General features: G+C 40.1%; 1 protein-coding gene across 1 annotated transcript in view; it reads right to left on the reverse strand.

Annotated features, from left to right (window-relative positions):
• Nucleotides 1-306: 306 nt before the first annotated feature.
• The window catches only part of FBLN1 (fibulin 1), a 77432-nt gene continuing 61687 nt past the window's right edge, over nt 307-16051 (reverse strand). Inside the window, exons 15-17 of the mRNA XM_075210345.1 lie at nt 11235-11371; nt 8900-9034; nt 307-1629 (exon numbers count right to left, since the gene is read on the reverse strand). Of these exons, the coding sequence (XP_075066446.1) occupies nt 1490-1629; nt 8900-9034; nt 11235-11371 (412 nt within the window). The 3' untranslated portion in view covers nt 307-1489. The remainder of the gene's footprint in view (nt 1630-8899; nt 9035-11234; nt 11372-16051) is intronic.

The raw sequence follows: 16051 nt of genomic DNA on the forward strand, positions 1-16051 counted from the left end.
TCCACTGATGATGATGACTGCTGCATTCCTGCACTAGATCCCTCTACATTCTGAAAATAGAGCTGCATAAATGTACAGATACATATTTATATCAGGCCCTAAGTATCCAACCAACACTTTGCCGAGTATCGGTTGTGGTAAATGGCTGCTCTCCACTGTGGATAGGTGAGCGTGTGTGGTGTAGAACGGACAACGTGCTTCATGTGAAACGCTATCTACTATACTTCTTATAAAGTTGCCTGAAGCAAGGTAACGCCGTCGGATTTTATGTTATATTCATGTTCTTTAATACAATAAAATGCAGAGTTCAATTATATTTACTTTATTACATTTACAAAAATATGACATTCAAAATATTTTTTTTTGGACTCATAAGCTACTTGTGTATTTTTTAGGCAAAAGTCCATTCACAAGGGGTAAATCGACCCCACAATGGAAGCATATATTCCGATATTAAAATACAAGTAGCTTCAGCGTCATTGATCGCTATAGTCACTGCATCTATTGGCTGATGCGATGACAACTGTGATCAATGATCCCGAGGCCACTTGTTCTTTAATATGTTGCCGGTCAATGGGCTGATGTAAAAATTAGCCTGGTGCTGCATACCATTTATTAAATACATGACATGATATTATCTCTGAATGACCATGTGGCGGCTGTCAGATATTACTGAAAACTCAGAGGAGTTAAAATAAACCACAAAAAAAAATGAAATTTTTCTCCAACAAAGGTAAAAAACAAAACAATCCAACAACCGTTAATCATAAAATAGTATCTGTTAGTGAAATTAGTGCATGGACTGATGATCACTCACTACAAATGTTTTTTTTTTTAAGACACATCATATTTGTAGATAGCTAATGAAAAATGTCATCAACTTGTTTTTTTTAATATCACGGAGCCAACAGTGTAGCAAGCCATATAATCCAACGAAGCGTTAGCTTCTATAACTAATTGCACCACACTAATCTAAGATAATATTTGATTGGCTGAAATGGATTGCATCAGCTTGCACAGCATAATAAATATGTCTTAATGGATTTATATAATGCATGGTTGATCTCAATATATGTTCCCATGTAGATAACAGTTTGGTGCTTTTATATGATTACAGCACTATGACTTCAAACATCCGTATAATCTACAGTAAGAAGTGCATTATTCTATATAGTAAACCCATTATCTCCCTTCTCTGTCTAAAGCAGGGAGGTTTCATATTTCATTGCAAAGGGCAAAACATATTTTATAAATACATGTCCATGGACCATATCCTATTAAAATAATGATGGTATACAATCAGGCCTCTATAGATAAACTGAGGGCCAGAAGAAACCCTTTGATGGCCATATCCAGCCCATGGGCCGACAGTAGGGCAACCCTGGACGGATATTTCGATCTTACCATTGAGAAAATTAGGCTTTAGTAAATTTGACAGATCAAAGTGATAGGACTGGTGACGATGCAAGATTTTGGTATATCGCATTACTTAAAACCAGAATTCTGAAACAAAAATGTGGACATTGACGATGTTTCGGTGAGACACCACTCCGCCCAGCACGTAGTTCATCTCCAGCTTCAGGATGGTGTAGGACGGGCCCACAATAGGCTTCATTTGTCGGACAACACCTGAGTAGAGAGGAACAGCCGTTATTGAGATAAAAAATGTTTAACTACCCAAGGGGTTCCAAAGTAAGGTAGTAACTACCGTTCCATAACAGACCAATTTTTAACCAGACAATCCCAATTTTGTCCAATAGATTGTAAGCCTGCGAGCAGGGCCTTCTCAGCTCTTTGTCTGTTTTACCCAGTTTGTTTATTAGTTTATTATGTTTGTCCCCAATTGTAAAGCGCTACGGAATATGTTAGCGCTATATAAATAAATGATGATGATGAACCAATAGGTAAAGACAGTTTTGATAAAGTGGTATTATTTTGATAGTAAGGTGAATCCACACCTACTTTTGAGAATTTGCATACAGTTTGTGAGTTGATGATGCTGAGTTGGGGTTACAAGTGGTGTTTTTTTATATAGAGTATAGGCATCTAACAACATATAAAAAAGTATTTTACTTTATTTCATCTATATATTTTTATACTACTCCTGCTTTTCTGGAAAACCCTGTATAAGGGTCAGTGGGTAGTCGGAACAATGCTCTACAAATCTCTAGATAGGCTTGTCAACTAACAGTATGCAAGTCACTAATACATGAAGCTAAGAGGACTAAGGAATTCTGACGTTCTGGACTACACAAGTTGATATAATGTAAGGAAACAAACCTACATGCACTAATGGTCACAATTTTCCAATAAATAACCTCACACTTTTACGATTCATTTGGAATCTTTATAAGGGTTTATTTATAATTATTCATAGGTCTTAAAGATGATTGGCAAGGTGTGTTACAACTTATTGCTCCACAACAGGTAGAATGCCAGAGGTTGTTTCAGACTGAGCTATACGATTACAGAGTCCTTCCATCAGTGATCACGCAACCACAGAATACAGCTTTCACTTTAATCACATTGGCACTTCCCAGTCTGCTAATTCACAGTGTCAGCCGTCCGTGCATATTTACATGCTGCTAATAATGCGTGGGTATTTTTCTTGTATATATAACACAACTTAAAGAAAACCTCAATGAATTTTAAGGTTTAGGCCAAACCCCATGCAGACATCCCTAAGTTCATAGGCAACACATTCAACGTGCAGGAGTTTGTTTTAAAGAAAAAAAAAAGTAGCTTAAATCTGAGTGAGGTTTGGGTCCATTACAAGCATTACGATCTGAATAAGGAGTAGCGCTAACCTCAGAGGGCGTATACGAATCTTTGGGGTTTTGGCATGTGTAAAATGGCTGCAGAATTCGCCTGCTTTTGGCCCTCAGGCAAACCCAAAGTTCTTTAAACTGACAAAAACGCAGCTATCTGGAATCATTCAATCTTAAATAGGTTTAACAATGTCTGGCATTAATGCTTTTGGAATCAAACATCTGGCTCCCCTTCCAAAGGAGTCTCAGCTCTGTGGAAAAGCCTCCTTTGCAGCTTTCCAGGCACTGTTTGATTAACGTCTATTTACCTTACAGGTCGCTAATAAGCTGCAATTAGATATAGGAGAGTCCACTAGGCAGAGTCCAGGCTGGTTTCACTATTTAGCTATGTCCTGCTGTCATTTATGGAAAACATTCCTATAAAATCACACATCTCTACTTCTTATATCTGCCCCCCAGGAGATGTGGAGGACAGGTACAAAAATAAGTAACTTGATGATGTTATTCGTGTGATCAAGTGGGCGGGACAAGGCGTTTGATAACATGATTAGTGTTATATGCCACGTATCCGCCCTTCCGTGAGCTTAGCTTGCTCCAACAGGCCTTCCAGTAATCTGTAAGTCTCCTGAACATTCCTGGAGAGTAGGTGAGGATACTGGGGTAATGTTTAGTCTTGTTCGCTCTATCAAGCGAATGGTTTGCCTGTAGGTCAGCCTTTTGTGAAGCCCCTGGCCTTCCTGGTATCTTGACATGGGTTAAATAAATCTCTCTCGCACTAGGCAAATAATGGGTGAAAGACACACCGTTTTATTATATATAAAAACACAAAATAATAGTGAATATGCAACAATACCAGAGGGTTCACCACACTGCAAATTACACACTCCTATATCCAACCAGCATCCTTGTCTCAGTCACTCTGATGTACAATCCTGGCTGCTGAGCCACACTCCTCACTCCTCTACCCACATAGCAGTGATTGAGCTAAATGTCCGTCTGCTTTTTGCAGGTCCATATAGAAAGCATAGCCCGGGGAGATACTGATGTCTACACAGGCATGATTCTAGACCAGTTTGACAGGAGCAGGGCCGGTGCTAGGGTCCACGGCGCCCTAGACATTTTTAAAAAAGCGGCGCCCCCCCGCAAAAATTGCCGCCCGCCCCCCGCAAAAATCGCCGCCCTCCTCTCCTTACCTTATCTCACCACCGCCACCTCTCTGCTCCGTCTCCTCCCCTCCACTCACTGACACTAGTAAGTGGAGGGGAGGAGACGGAGCAGAGAGGCGGCGGTGGTGACAAAATAGCCTCTTCCCCCCCTCCCCGTCCATCTGAATGCTGTGCGGCGGCCGTGACAGGTATGGTCAGCGGTCGCTGCACAGTTTTAAAGTATTTTAGAATACTGTGGCGCCCTCCAGAGCCCGGCGCCCTAGGCAAGTGCCTAACCTTGCCTAATGGGAGCGCCGGGCCTGGACAGGAGTAGTCAGCACTCCACTGCACCTTTTAAAACACCTCTCTCCAGCTGTTGTGTGTCTTCAGATAGATATTCCCTTAGCCCACACCCCCACCTGGGATAGGGGTTCTACTTACCAGGGGCTGCCCATGTACCTCCCCCAGTCCTCACCTCACTAGCAGGCACCCTTTGGTGTGGCTTTAGCACGTCTGCTATAGCAGGATTCCACTCAGTTGGACGCCTGTTTCTGGCATATAGATGCACGGCTAGGAGGCATATTACACAACTAACAGTATACAAACAAATGGCATATGTACACAATAGTAGCAGTGTGTGTAACCCCATGTGGTAACATTAAGAACTGTACAATGGACCTAACATAAATACACACAATACACACATGGCTAACCCAAAACAATCCAAGCAATGTAAACCACAGTTTGGACAATAAGGGGGGTCCAGCAAGATAAATCCCTAGTTTCAATGCCGTGACACCCCCATTGCAACACAGCAACTTGTATTGACATAATAGTTTGAAATCTTTCCCATTGCTAAAGTGCATTGTGGGTGAGGCGGTTTTCTCTTCCACTCCTCACTTCCTAATCATATAGGGTGGAGCTGTAGATATGGCTGAGAGCTTTCACAGTTTTGGAATTACATGAAGGGATGGTCTACCGTCAGGTGACTTTAATTTATGGCTTGTTCAAGGCCTTCTGCAATTTTTACTAAATGCACTGCTCTGTCTTTCGGGCATATTTGATATCCAGGTATTATGTCATCAGAGAAAGTTGTTTATTCTCCTTCCCCCTGTATACAGCAAAAATGCTGTGCTCCCAGCATTGTGTAGAAAGAAGCTTTTTGTTGTATGCCTTTAAAAAAACAAAACACTTCATATAAATAGATGACTTAAAAACATAGAAGGAAGTTTGAAAGAAGACACAATGGATTTGGTGTCAGGAGGGTGTGCGCTTACAAGTCTATAAATTAAATTCAACTGAAGGTGGATACAGCTTTTAGTTAAAATTATTATTGCAGGTTGCATCAAGACCCAGCATTGCTGTTTACAAATGCCGCCAAGAGGTTTTATTTTGTGACTAAGGTAAATTCCAGTTGCTGTCTTTGTGAGAGATTATAGGCAGCACAGTGGCTAAGTGGTTAGCACTTCTGCCTCACAGCACTGGGTTCATAAGTTCGATCCCCGATTATGGCTTTATCTGTGTGGAGTTTCTATGTTCTCCCCGTGTTTGTGTGGGTTTCTTCCGAGTGCTCCGGTTTCCTCCCACACTCCAAAAACATACTGGTAAGTTAATTGGCTGCTGTCAAATTGCCCTTAGTCTCTCCCGGTCTGTGTGTGTGTGTGTATGTGTGTATGTGTGAGCTCCAATATGACAGGGACTGATGTGAATGAGTTCTCTGTACAGTGCTGCGGAATTAGTGGCGCTATATAAATAAATAGATGATGATGATGATGAGAGATTGTCCAGATGTTTCAAAGAAGGGTGTCATTCAATGCCATAGAGGTCAGCATCTGATTGGTTGTGACAACCAGATTCCACAGCATACAACACTGAACATCCCCCACTCTTAGACTGATTACCAACCGGCGCTGTGTTAAACAGCAACGACACCACATTTCACATGCGTCTGACATGTGGTGGTAAACAAGGGATTGCATGTGCCGTCTGTCCTCTATTGACCCCAAGCATGCAAGTAAATAGAGTAGGCAGCACCAGAAAAACTCAAACACCTGCAACAGTAAGGGCAAATTCTAGTGGGTATAGGGTCATTGGAAAAAGCATGCACTTTGATTTCCAATGTGAGACAAGAGCGTAACTACCTGTGACCCTATAGCATTATATTTTTTGGGGGAGGAGGGTCTGGCATTGTGTATTTACGCACATTTCCGAAGGTCTCAGCTCTTCTGAGCATTCGCTGGGGTGGACTTATGCGTGGTGGAGCTCCATTTGGCTCTATGCTCATGTGCCCACCCCCGTCTATGCTCGGAAGAAGAGAACATGGGCCTTAGAACAGATCAACAAGCACCGTCGGCCCACCTTCACCGCCAGTCTTCATAATAGCCGCAGAGGCCGCCACGGTGGTAATTACAACTCTGCTGAGGGACAATTAATTGAAAAATGGTGCACAAGTAACTAGAACAATCAGACGTTTGCTTTCATTTTGTAAACAGTATAGGAACTGATAACAGAATCTGATTGGTTGCTGTGGTTTACGCTAATATTTTGCATAACTACCCGCCCACCAGTTTTCATGTATGACCCCTCCACCTATTTTTATATGCAATTTTTAAATATAATATTCACTTATAGGAAAGTAGATATATTTATTTAATTAATAGTAGTTAACTAGAAATACTTAAGAAGGAACATAATGATAAAAACAATGGGGATTATATTATAATTATATTGCACTTTGCTCCTAAACTTGACTGCATAGTCATCTTTAAGGGAAAACCAACTCCATACTGCAAAGTAAAATAATAATACTTCACAAATAAAACCAACAGCTAAAGCCTAAAGGTAAGCTATCAGCAACAACTGTTAGATCCATTCAAGAACTCTTAAATGCATGCCGCTTTTTATGGTACGATTATTTGAAGCACCATATGACATGAACTAGCTGCACTGCAGCAGAGGATTATGGGGGAAAGTACTGAAATGAAGCTATGAGAGTGCATGCTTGATGCCACCATTCATGGTGGTGATAATCTGAGATGTTTAGTAACATTCAGCTGTCAGCGCTTGTTACACTTGAAAGGCAGAAAGGTTGCCTTTGCTGAGAAGAAAGCCCATTTGTTCATCCTCTGTGTAGCCAAAACATTCACTTTACCCAGCGGAAACCATTAGGTCAGCTGCAGCCATTTGTATTTCTACCATCAGGCCTCTGTGAAGACAGATACGTCCCCTTGTGTGGGCTTCTCTGGGGGTAATAACAGTTACTGCGGGAGAATGGTGGAGGGCAAAGGTCTAGGAGCATATTAAGAAGGTTTTTACTAGCTGTCATAATATATGAGATAATGTACTGTAAATTATAAGTATATTAGAAGACACCAAGGAATTCCACAACCATATAAAGGCACGGGACCACAGGCCCAATGATTTTATACAGGTCGCAGAAAGTGATTTCTAAAATTGGTAGTACATTGGTAATAATCTACAGTTGTAATACACACATTTTCCTAATCACATCAGAACACATCAGTTCTAAGGGGTATATTTACTAAACTTCGGGTTTGAAAAGTGAAGATGTTGCCTATAGCAACCAATCAGATTCTAGTTATTTATTTAGTACATTATACAAAATGACAGCTAGAATCTGATTGGTTGCTATAGCCAACATCTCCACCTATTCAAACATGCAGTTTAGTAAATATACCCCTAAGAATTTAAAAAGTGACAGGTGATTCTTGATGTCACACGGGTGCCTTTGTACGTTTTCTTATTGCATTGCATGGTTCTGCATAACAAAACTGAGTCTTTAACTGGTAACACCTCCAAAAAATAGATGTTTCCATTGAGATTCGTGCAGCTCAGTATACCCCTGTATTTGTGAGGGGTATACCCCTGTAACCACGAGTGCGTTGTTTACCTAAAATGCATCCAGCTCTACTTGAGGTCCCGGGTGTTACTTATTGGCGTGCTATAACACTAGAGCTGCCAGTCTCCATAGCTGGTAATTGTTATTCCTTTTCCAAAATCCATCCTGCCTTCTTCTCTTTATTCCGAGTTCTAATGAGCCCTCCAATGACTTTCCTCCCAGTTGGTTCCATCTTTGCCTTATCATCATGATCATCATTATCATCACCATTTATTTATATACAGTAGCACCACCAAGTATGCAGCGCTGTACAGAGAGACTCTTTGTCACTCACATCAGTCCCTGCCACAGTGGAGCTTACAGTCTAAATTCCCTAAGACATACACATACAGACTAAGGTTAATTTTGTCAGCAGCCGATTAACCTACCAGTATGTTTTTGGAGTGTGGGAGGAAACCGGAGCACCCGGAGGAAACCCACTCAAACACTGGAGAACATACAAACTGCACACAGATAAGGCTGTGGTTGGGAATCAAACTCATGACCTCAGTGTTGTGAGGCAGAAGTGCTAACCACTGAGCCACCCTTCACCAAAATGGTAATATTCTGTGTGGCCGAAATGCTTTTCCATAAATTAAATGATTTCTATAAAGAGGCAATCGATGAGAAAGACTGCAGTATTTTAGAAGAAATGTGGAACAATGTATTCAATTGAGAGGAAAGGTATTAAAAGAGAAGAAGGTTGGATGTTTACACAGTGCACCTCCTAAACTTTTCTTCCCTCTGCACATCAAGGTACAATACTACTTTGTAGGAGGCTGCTTGTTAGGAAGAGAAGGGTGTACATGAGGTACGCTGGACAGCCCATCAAGAAGCACTGAAGTAATACCAAGTTGTTTTGTAATGTTCCTCAGGTGTGCTCCATAATTGCTCTATAATATATATCTCCTGCTCTAGGAGAAGTCTACTAATCACATTGCTCAGCCAGGACATCAGTTCAAGGACATTTGAAGTATGTTATCATATTGACAAAGGGGACCCAACCATAGCAGATTGGGGTCATGTCCAGACATACCAGGGGTTCACTACAATAATGACAGGACAGTAAGTGTAAAAACAGAACTTACCAACTATCATTCCATCCACATAACGTTTCTGGATGTCAAAGGATTCTCTCAGATTTCCCTCAGTTATATGAAATATAATGTCAGGTTGAGGGCCTGGTGAATATGCCGGAGTTATCGCACGGAGGAAGATAATTTCTGCGTGGAAAAAAACACCAAATAATGCATCTTATAGGTTGATTATGTTAATATTTTGTCAAGTATCTGCTTGCACAAATTCTTATGGTGGCACTTAGTAGGAATAGTGATGGGAGAGTGGGTTTGGGGGCACATGCATTCTGTGTAACAATTGTGAATGTTACAGTCATGAATAATGAGTCAGTGTCATGGAAAATGAGTGATGTAATATTGGGGAGCTGAGAGAGGTACTGGGGGGGACGGGACGTCAGGGCAGGAGAGACAAGATCAAACTATTACAAGTGATCTAATAATGTAGAACCAGGGAATGGCATGATAGGTTGTTGATTACTGTAGTTCGGGAATCCTACATTGATGATCCCCATAGAAAAATTTGGAAGGGCGCCGGAGATGCGATATGTCTTTCCGCACCTCCAGCTTTGCTCTGGTGAGCATGAGCGAGGGCCTTCTCTTGTGCAATTATGCCCCCTTTGGTCTTCACTGCGCATGCTCAGAGATACTAGCGGGTGCAGGCACTAAGAACTACCACTGTTGAAGAGTGTGTGGTGACTATGGACCTCTTAAGCGCTACAAACCTTGCATGGTGGTAGTTCCCGAATATACATCTGCCTATTACTTTGATCCTCTCACCACAACATCTTATCAGTCTTGGTTGTTTTATTTTATCAAAACCTTATTCTTGTTGTAGAAAATATCTATAAGTGTACAGAGGTATGCAATATATTTATGTGCCTGTGTCCAGCTTTACATGCAAAGATATTTTCTTTTCACCACTATTAGTACACAATATTTTTAGTGACAATTTATAATAGGAGAAACAAGAGCATTGCCCACCCTCTGGATTTTTACATTATTTGTTAGCTGGCATAGGGCGAGGGGCCTATTCTGACTGTCCGGATACACATGACAATGAGAGAATGTTGGGAGATCTTATGTTCCATGTTCTCCCCTAGTAACAATGAACCCCCTTCCTTTCTCACCCATACAATATGTGGCATAGGGAGGGGGGATTTGGTGCATAATGTGTGACAAAGGGAGCATAATGTTACCCAAAACCAGGAGAAAAATGGAACAAAATGTCCCTGTTTGCTCATTTATGACATGTTTGTTTTTGGGCGACTTCATTGTAATATTTGTACCTACAATTTCTGTAGTGCGTGCTTTGGTGACTCCTGTCCATTATACTGGAACCCCAGCTATTGAGAGACTGTTTAGGCAATCCCACTGCTGGCACCATGTAAAAATTCACAGACCGTAGTTTGTCTCTCTCAATTGAACATCTTTTAACCTATCTTCATTAAAACAGAGCTTTCTTGTCAGATATCCATAATGTAGCAATTCCTGGCCTAAAATTGTATTAAACCAATCTAAGTGGTATATCGCCAAGGCAGCTAAGTGTTACTCCACCACTGCACTGATACCTGACACTAATTAGCAGCTGCACAATATGAATTGATACATTTGACTTCAAACTATGATTTATCTACTATATAAATGCCTAGTGGCGTGTGTGAAAAAAAAAAACCAAGCTGCAGCGCCACCTGCTGGGCAGAGTTATACACTGACCTACCGGTATATATTTCTTGAAGGAGAAGTGACAGTTGGGAGTGGTTGGTGGTTGCCGGGGGTGACAGTGGGGAGTTTTTAACACCTTAAGTACCTTGATGAAGGATGTGGCGATGAAGATGAAGGATGAGGTGATGGAGAAAAATGATGAGGTGGTGACATGTGGACAAAACCACGTTAAAAAAGGGCGCTTGCGTCGGAAAGTAACGCTCTTCCCCTGAGGAGGTCTGGGATAGGCCCAAATGCATGACAAGAACCTTTTTAACACCTTAAGTAGCTTGATTTGACTAGAATGCATGAGTATCATGCACGGGTTAACTTGTATATATATATATATATATATATATATATATATATATATATATATATATATATATATATATATATAATTAACACACGTATGGGGGTAGGGGGGAATTCAATTGTCCGTGGAGTGCCTCCGCAGTGGTTGCAGGGGCCCTCTACAGCAATGTAACATTGCAGATTTATCTTTGAACCTCTATAGAGAAATCCACAATGTTGGGGTACCATAATGCCTGGAAAAGAAAACAGCCGTGATGTTCGGTGGAACATTGTGGCTAATTGGATTCCCCCATAGAATCAATCTTTATTTTACTGTATTCACAAAGCATACCTTCTGGCCGATTGAATTCCCGGAAGGTGGGCAGAGAGATGACTGTGTTTGATATTGTGTGGACAGGATCGCTCATGCAGTTTAAGTCGTTTGGCCGGCAGGACTTGATGCAGCGACTGGTGTCCGATCTTTCATATCTAAACATTGGACGGCAGAACAACAACAACAACGTCTTATAGGGATATATTATACAGAAACAGGACGTATTTTCCATCAGTATAAACTCTGCTATGCTCATCTTGTTGGATAAGGAATTAGATGTAAAAAGTCTAGTATTTTCAGTGCCACCCGGGCACTCTTCCACTGCAGTCTGTTCTATCAGAATTTTTATTAATAGTAACAATGCAAATATCATATGTATGTGCAGAATGACTTGTGTACATATGTTTTACCAAATAGGGAATATTTTCCAACTTCCTGATGAAGCTGAAGTCACACTCACTTTTCTACATGCCCTCTGTTTTATAAATGTAGAGAATGCTTCCAATAGGGATGTGTGGGGAGGCAATTCCCCCAAAAAAACTCCCAGTAAGAAAGACAATATGGAAAAATGTCCAAGGCGCAATATAAGAAAGACTAGTGTGTATGGTAAGTGGTAGGTATGTTTTAAACACTCTATACAGTGAATGTTAATTTAACATTTCTTTATGTGTTTTCCCTGTCTATATATGAAGTAATACATGTCTTCTGCTTACTCCTTCTTGGATTGGTTGGGAGGGCGATAGCATAGTTAATATTTTGCAAAACGTGTAAACCCCCCTCCCCCCCAAAAACCCCTCCCTTCAACTGGCACCATCACTATTTGTACACCAAGCATATGGTACAGCCGCAAATGTCCATCATATTATACAGCCCCAAGTCTAGTATAGAAATAATAAGGTTACAGATATAATACAGTAATAATACAGTGTATTATTAAAATAAAATAGTAGTTAAACAGTGTAATACACAGATATTAATAAAACAGTGTAATACAGTAAAAAATGCAGTCACACGCCCAGTATATTATACAGTATACAGGGCATTCTCAAATGACAACATATAATCCAGACCCATAGCTAGCAAATAAATCAACCAAATGCATTGTACATAGTACAGATCCTTTACTTGCTTCTCTGTCAGTGAAATACAATATATTGCTGGAGTTCAATGAATGAGAAGCCTCTGGAGTGTTATTATCCTATGACATTGCAGGATGCTTGCAGGTCTTAAGATGATTGGTTCCTTAGCTGTTAGTAGGTCTGTGTCCTATTTATGTAATGACGTATTACTATGTACTCCCCCATTGGTGACACGTGGGTGTGGTGCACTCCTTGGTGATGCATTTTTACACTGCAATTTAGAGTTCAGCTAGAACACACCCCCTCACAACTCTAAATTTGTTGCTCATTTTAAATCTGCTTTGCTTCTAACGCTACATTAGGACCTTTGCTGTTAGTAAACCTGCATCAGCATAGACATCCTGTCTGTGTTCACCCACAGGAGCCTGAGGTGGGAGAGGCTCCGCTACAGGTGGTTCGTTGGCTCTAGGGTACCACAAAGGTCAGTATGATGGAGACATGCACCTCCACTGCCATCCTCCAGGCAAACAGAGGGTTCCATTTACACCAGCACAAGGGGCTGGACCCCTGAGGCTTGGAAACCACGTAAATTAAGAGGAGACGCATCTTTTAGGCCTAAATACCGTTCTATGTTCACTGTGTATGTGACACTGCAATGTCCTGATTGGCTGGCTGCTTTCCACATAGGAAACCTTTCCCAGTAGGTAGAATGGGTGCTACAATATGGAATATCTGGTGACTTTCTTTTTCTTTCACCTGTTTCGTCTTTTGGAAGCAGCAACCACGTGGTAATAAAGCTACATTAATGCCCTTCTGTCTTTTATTACTGAGAAATACATTCTGCAAATATTGCCACTGGGTGACAGTGTTCTACTGGCACTTATAGATGAACCATTAAACTGACTCCAACCAGAGCATTCCTAGAAAGGATATAGTCAGAGAACATTGCTGGCTACCTCCACTTCCCATCAGTGACAACCATCTTCCCTCTCTGGTCTAGCTGAGCTCTGACCATCCATAACCTACCTCTTAGAGCTTCATCATGAGTGAAGTTCCAACACTTAGGCTAACAGCCTGAGCACTTTTGGTTTGTGCTCCTGGGCACTGAAGGTATCCGTCCTCCCAGGGCTTTGGTTACACCTTCCCTACGTTATTAAACCAAGAGCTGTGGTTGAGCAGTCATCAAAGCGCCATAAGGTGGACTGACGGCATCTGGCTAAGCATTAGGAGTTGGAATGTCAATGGCTAGCACTTGCAGTTTGTCTCCTGGCACAGGGGATTAGAGGTGGCAACATGCTGTGACGTTTTGCCACTTCTCCAAAAATGCCAACTGAGAGACTCACCTTAACTTTTGGCAGGCATGGATATGGCTCCCACTTTTATTAAATATTCAAAGATCGGAAATCCCCTCCTTCTTTTGCTGCAGTGAATGTATGACTGGTATTCTAAACAACTTGGCAAATCATTCCGCAAGACCTGGGAACCCTGGTTCCCATTCACTTGCCTTTGACCCTTTAAATTTAAATCACCACTCAGGAACTCAACAATTCATTATCCCCCCCAACTTTCCTTTAAACAAACAAAAAACCCTGGTTAATCCTTTTGTGAATTTTGTGTTTTCTTTTTTTTGTTACTGTATTTACCAGTTATGCTTGACTGTTTATGTGTATTTTATTTGTTCCAAGATTGTTTGACCAGCAGAGAAATAAGCTTTTCTACTAAAAGAATACAATGAGGATATATTATCAATGCAATAGAAATATAAGCTGTGTGTCAGTGAGAATTATTTAATAATAAAGACGTGAGTAGCTTTCATTAGTTTAGTCTAAGTAACACTACATTGAACAAAGCTAATATTGGTTTGGTGTGCTGTTTGTACCATGTATATATTTACTTGACCACTGGGGGCACTGTTCCATTGGAATCTGAGACTGTTATTTCATTTGATGTCAGCAGAAAAATCAATATGGCAGCTTATTTTTCTATTATTAAATGTAAATATGTAAAGAAATTAGGTTATATATTGGAATTTTCTTACCATGTGCAAAAGAAAAAAGTGAAAAAACATGCATGCCAATGTCAGAGATCCTTGTGGCTCTCCAGATGTATTTGAACTACATGTCCCAGCATACTCTCTAAGCGTCTCAATATAACACAAGTCAGAGGTAGGCAACAAGTCATTCACTAGCTGTAGGGGAACTACAAAATCCCAAAATGTACTGCCACCAAGAACAACTGGAGAGTCAGAGGTTGTTGTGATAGGAATTATATCATTAACATAAAATGTACAATTAAATCGAGATTAAACGTATTTATGCAACCTGATAAAAGTGATAATCTGTAACACAAGAGACTTTAATATATTTCTTGTCTACTGTGTATGTATCATGCTTTACCTAATAATTGCAGCTTTATTTATAATGAGGACATATATATATATATAAACACACACACACTGCTTTTATGAAACATTGTATGTATGAATTCATATATTGTCGCTGTCTGTATTGCATCTGTATGGATGAATTCACGTATTGTTCAGACTTGGTGACTCTAGAGCAGTGATGGGCAAACTTTTTCAGGAGCGGGCCAAATAAAAAAGAAAAACTTTAGGCGGGCCAATATAATTTATTAAAAAACTCAAATATCGAAATATATAATACAAATTTTTATAAAACTAATGGGATGAATGAAGCTGTAACTGCATTTCTGTAAGTTCCTCGTCTCTATTTTTTTAATTTAAATATAAAAACAAATAATTATATTTTAATAATTTTATGCATTTTTTAATGAATTTTTTTTAAATATTGGCGGGCCGGATAGAACCTCTAAGCGGGCCGGATCTGGCCCGCGGGCCATAGTTTGCCCATCACTACTCTAGAGTGACAAGATAAGTAGATGTTTGGTCATTCCTAGACATATGGTACATATACTAGATTAAAATAATATAAAACCACTTAAAAATAAACTGAAATAGGCTATGTATTGTTGTTTGCCCTAAAGTTAAATAATCAATATATAGCATTATAATGTAAGCCTTAGATGTAGTGGCTCAGGTCACAGCTTCTTCTACTTAGAGTACTACTGCCATCTACTGTCTAAAGTTAGTATTGTATCTGAAGTAATGTATATGAAACTTGGAAAGTTATATAAAAACTGCATATTTGGAAATTCATTAGAACATCTCTGGTGGACAAACAGACATCGTGTCCCAGTCTGCTCAAGTTGAGGATTACATTGAAAGTAAGACATATTCTAATTGTGGCTAGAATTGGAACTGGGATTCTTATGCTGTACCATGACGTTTGTGTGAAAATACAATAAACAGAAATTAAGTAAATCATTTTCCTATACATTTTTGTGCCAGTTTTTCATTCTTTATTTGTGCTTGTGTTTCATGATTGTAAACTTGATAACTTGTTACTGTTGCCTAACTTTAATTTAGACCAGATATTTCCTACTATATGAATAGCAATACTTTGACTAGAAATTACTAAGGAACAGTACCTGGTGGTATAGGCTGTTTGGTTGTCCAGTGCTATTAACATTTCTGAATATATAATATCCTGTATATCTAAATTACTTTATGGTGTACCAGCACCTGACATAACTCGCCTGTCACATGCAGACTTTGAAAACTTCTGTGACTCTACCAATGTCTTTCCCAGTAAGACTCTTTAGTAACTGATCAGTAACTCCAAACACTTTTCACACCTAGGATGCATATAGATGTAAAGTTAGTGATGAATCACAGCA

The sequence above is a fragment of the Mixophyes fleayi genome, chromosome 4, assembly GCF_038048845.1.
Source record: "Mixophyes fleayi isolate aMixFle1 chromosome 4, aMixFle1.hap1, whole genome shotgun sequence".
Classification (NCBI taxonomy): Eukaryota; Metazoa; Chordata; class Amphibia; order Anura; family Limnodynastidae; genus Mixophyes; species Mixophyes fleayi.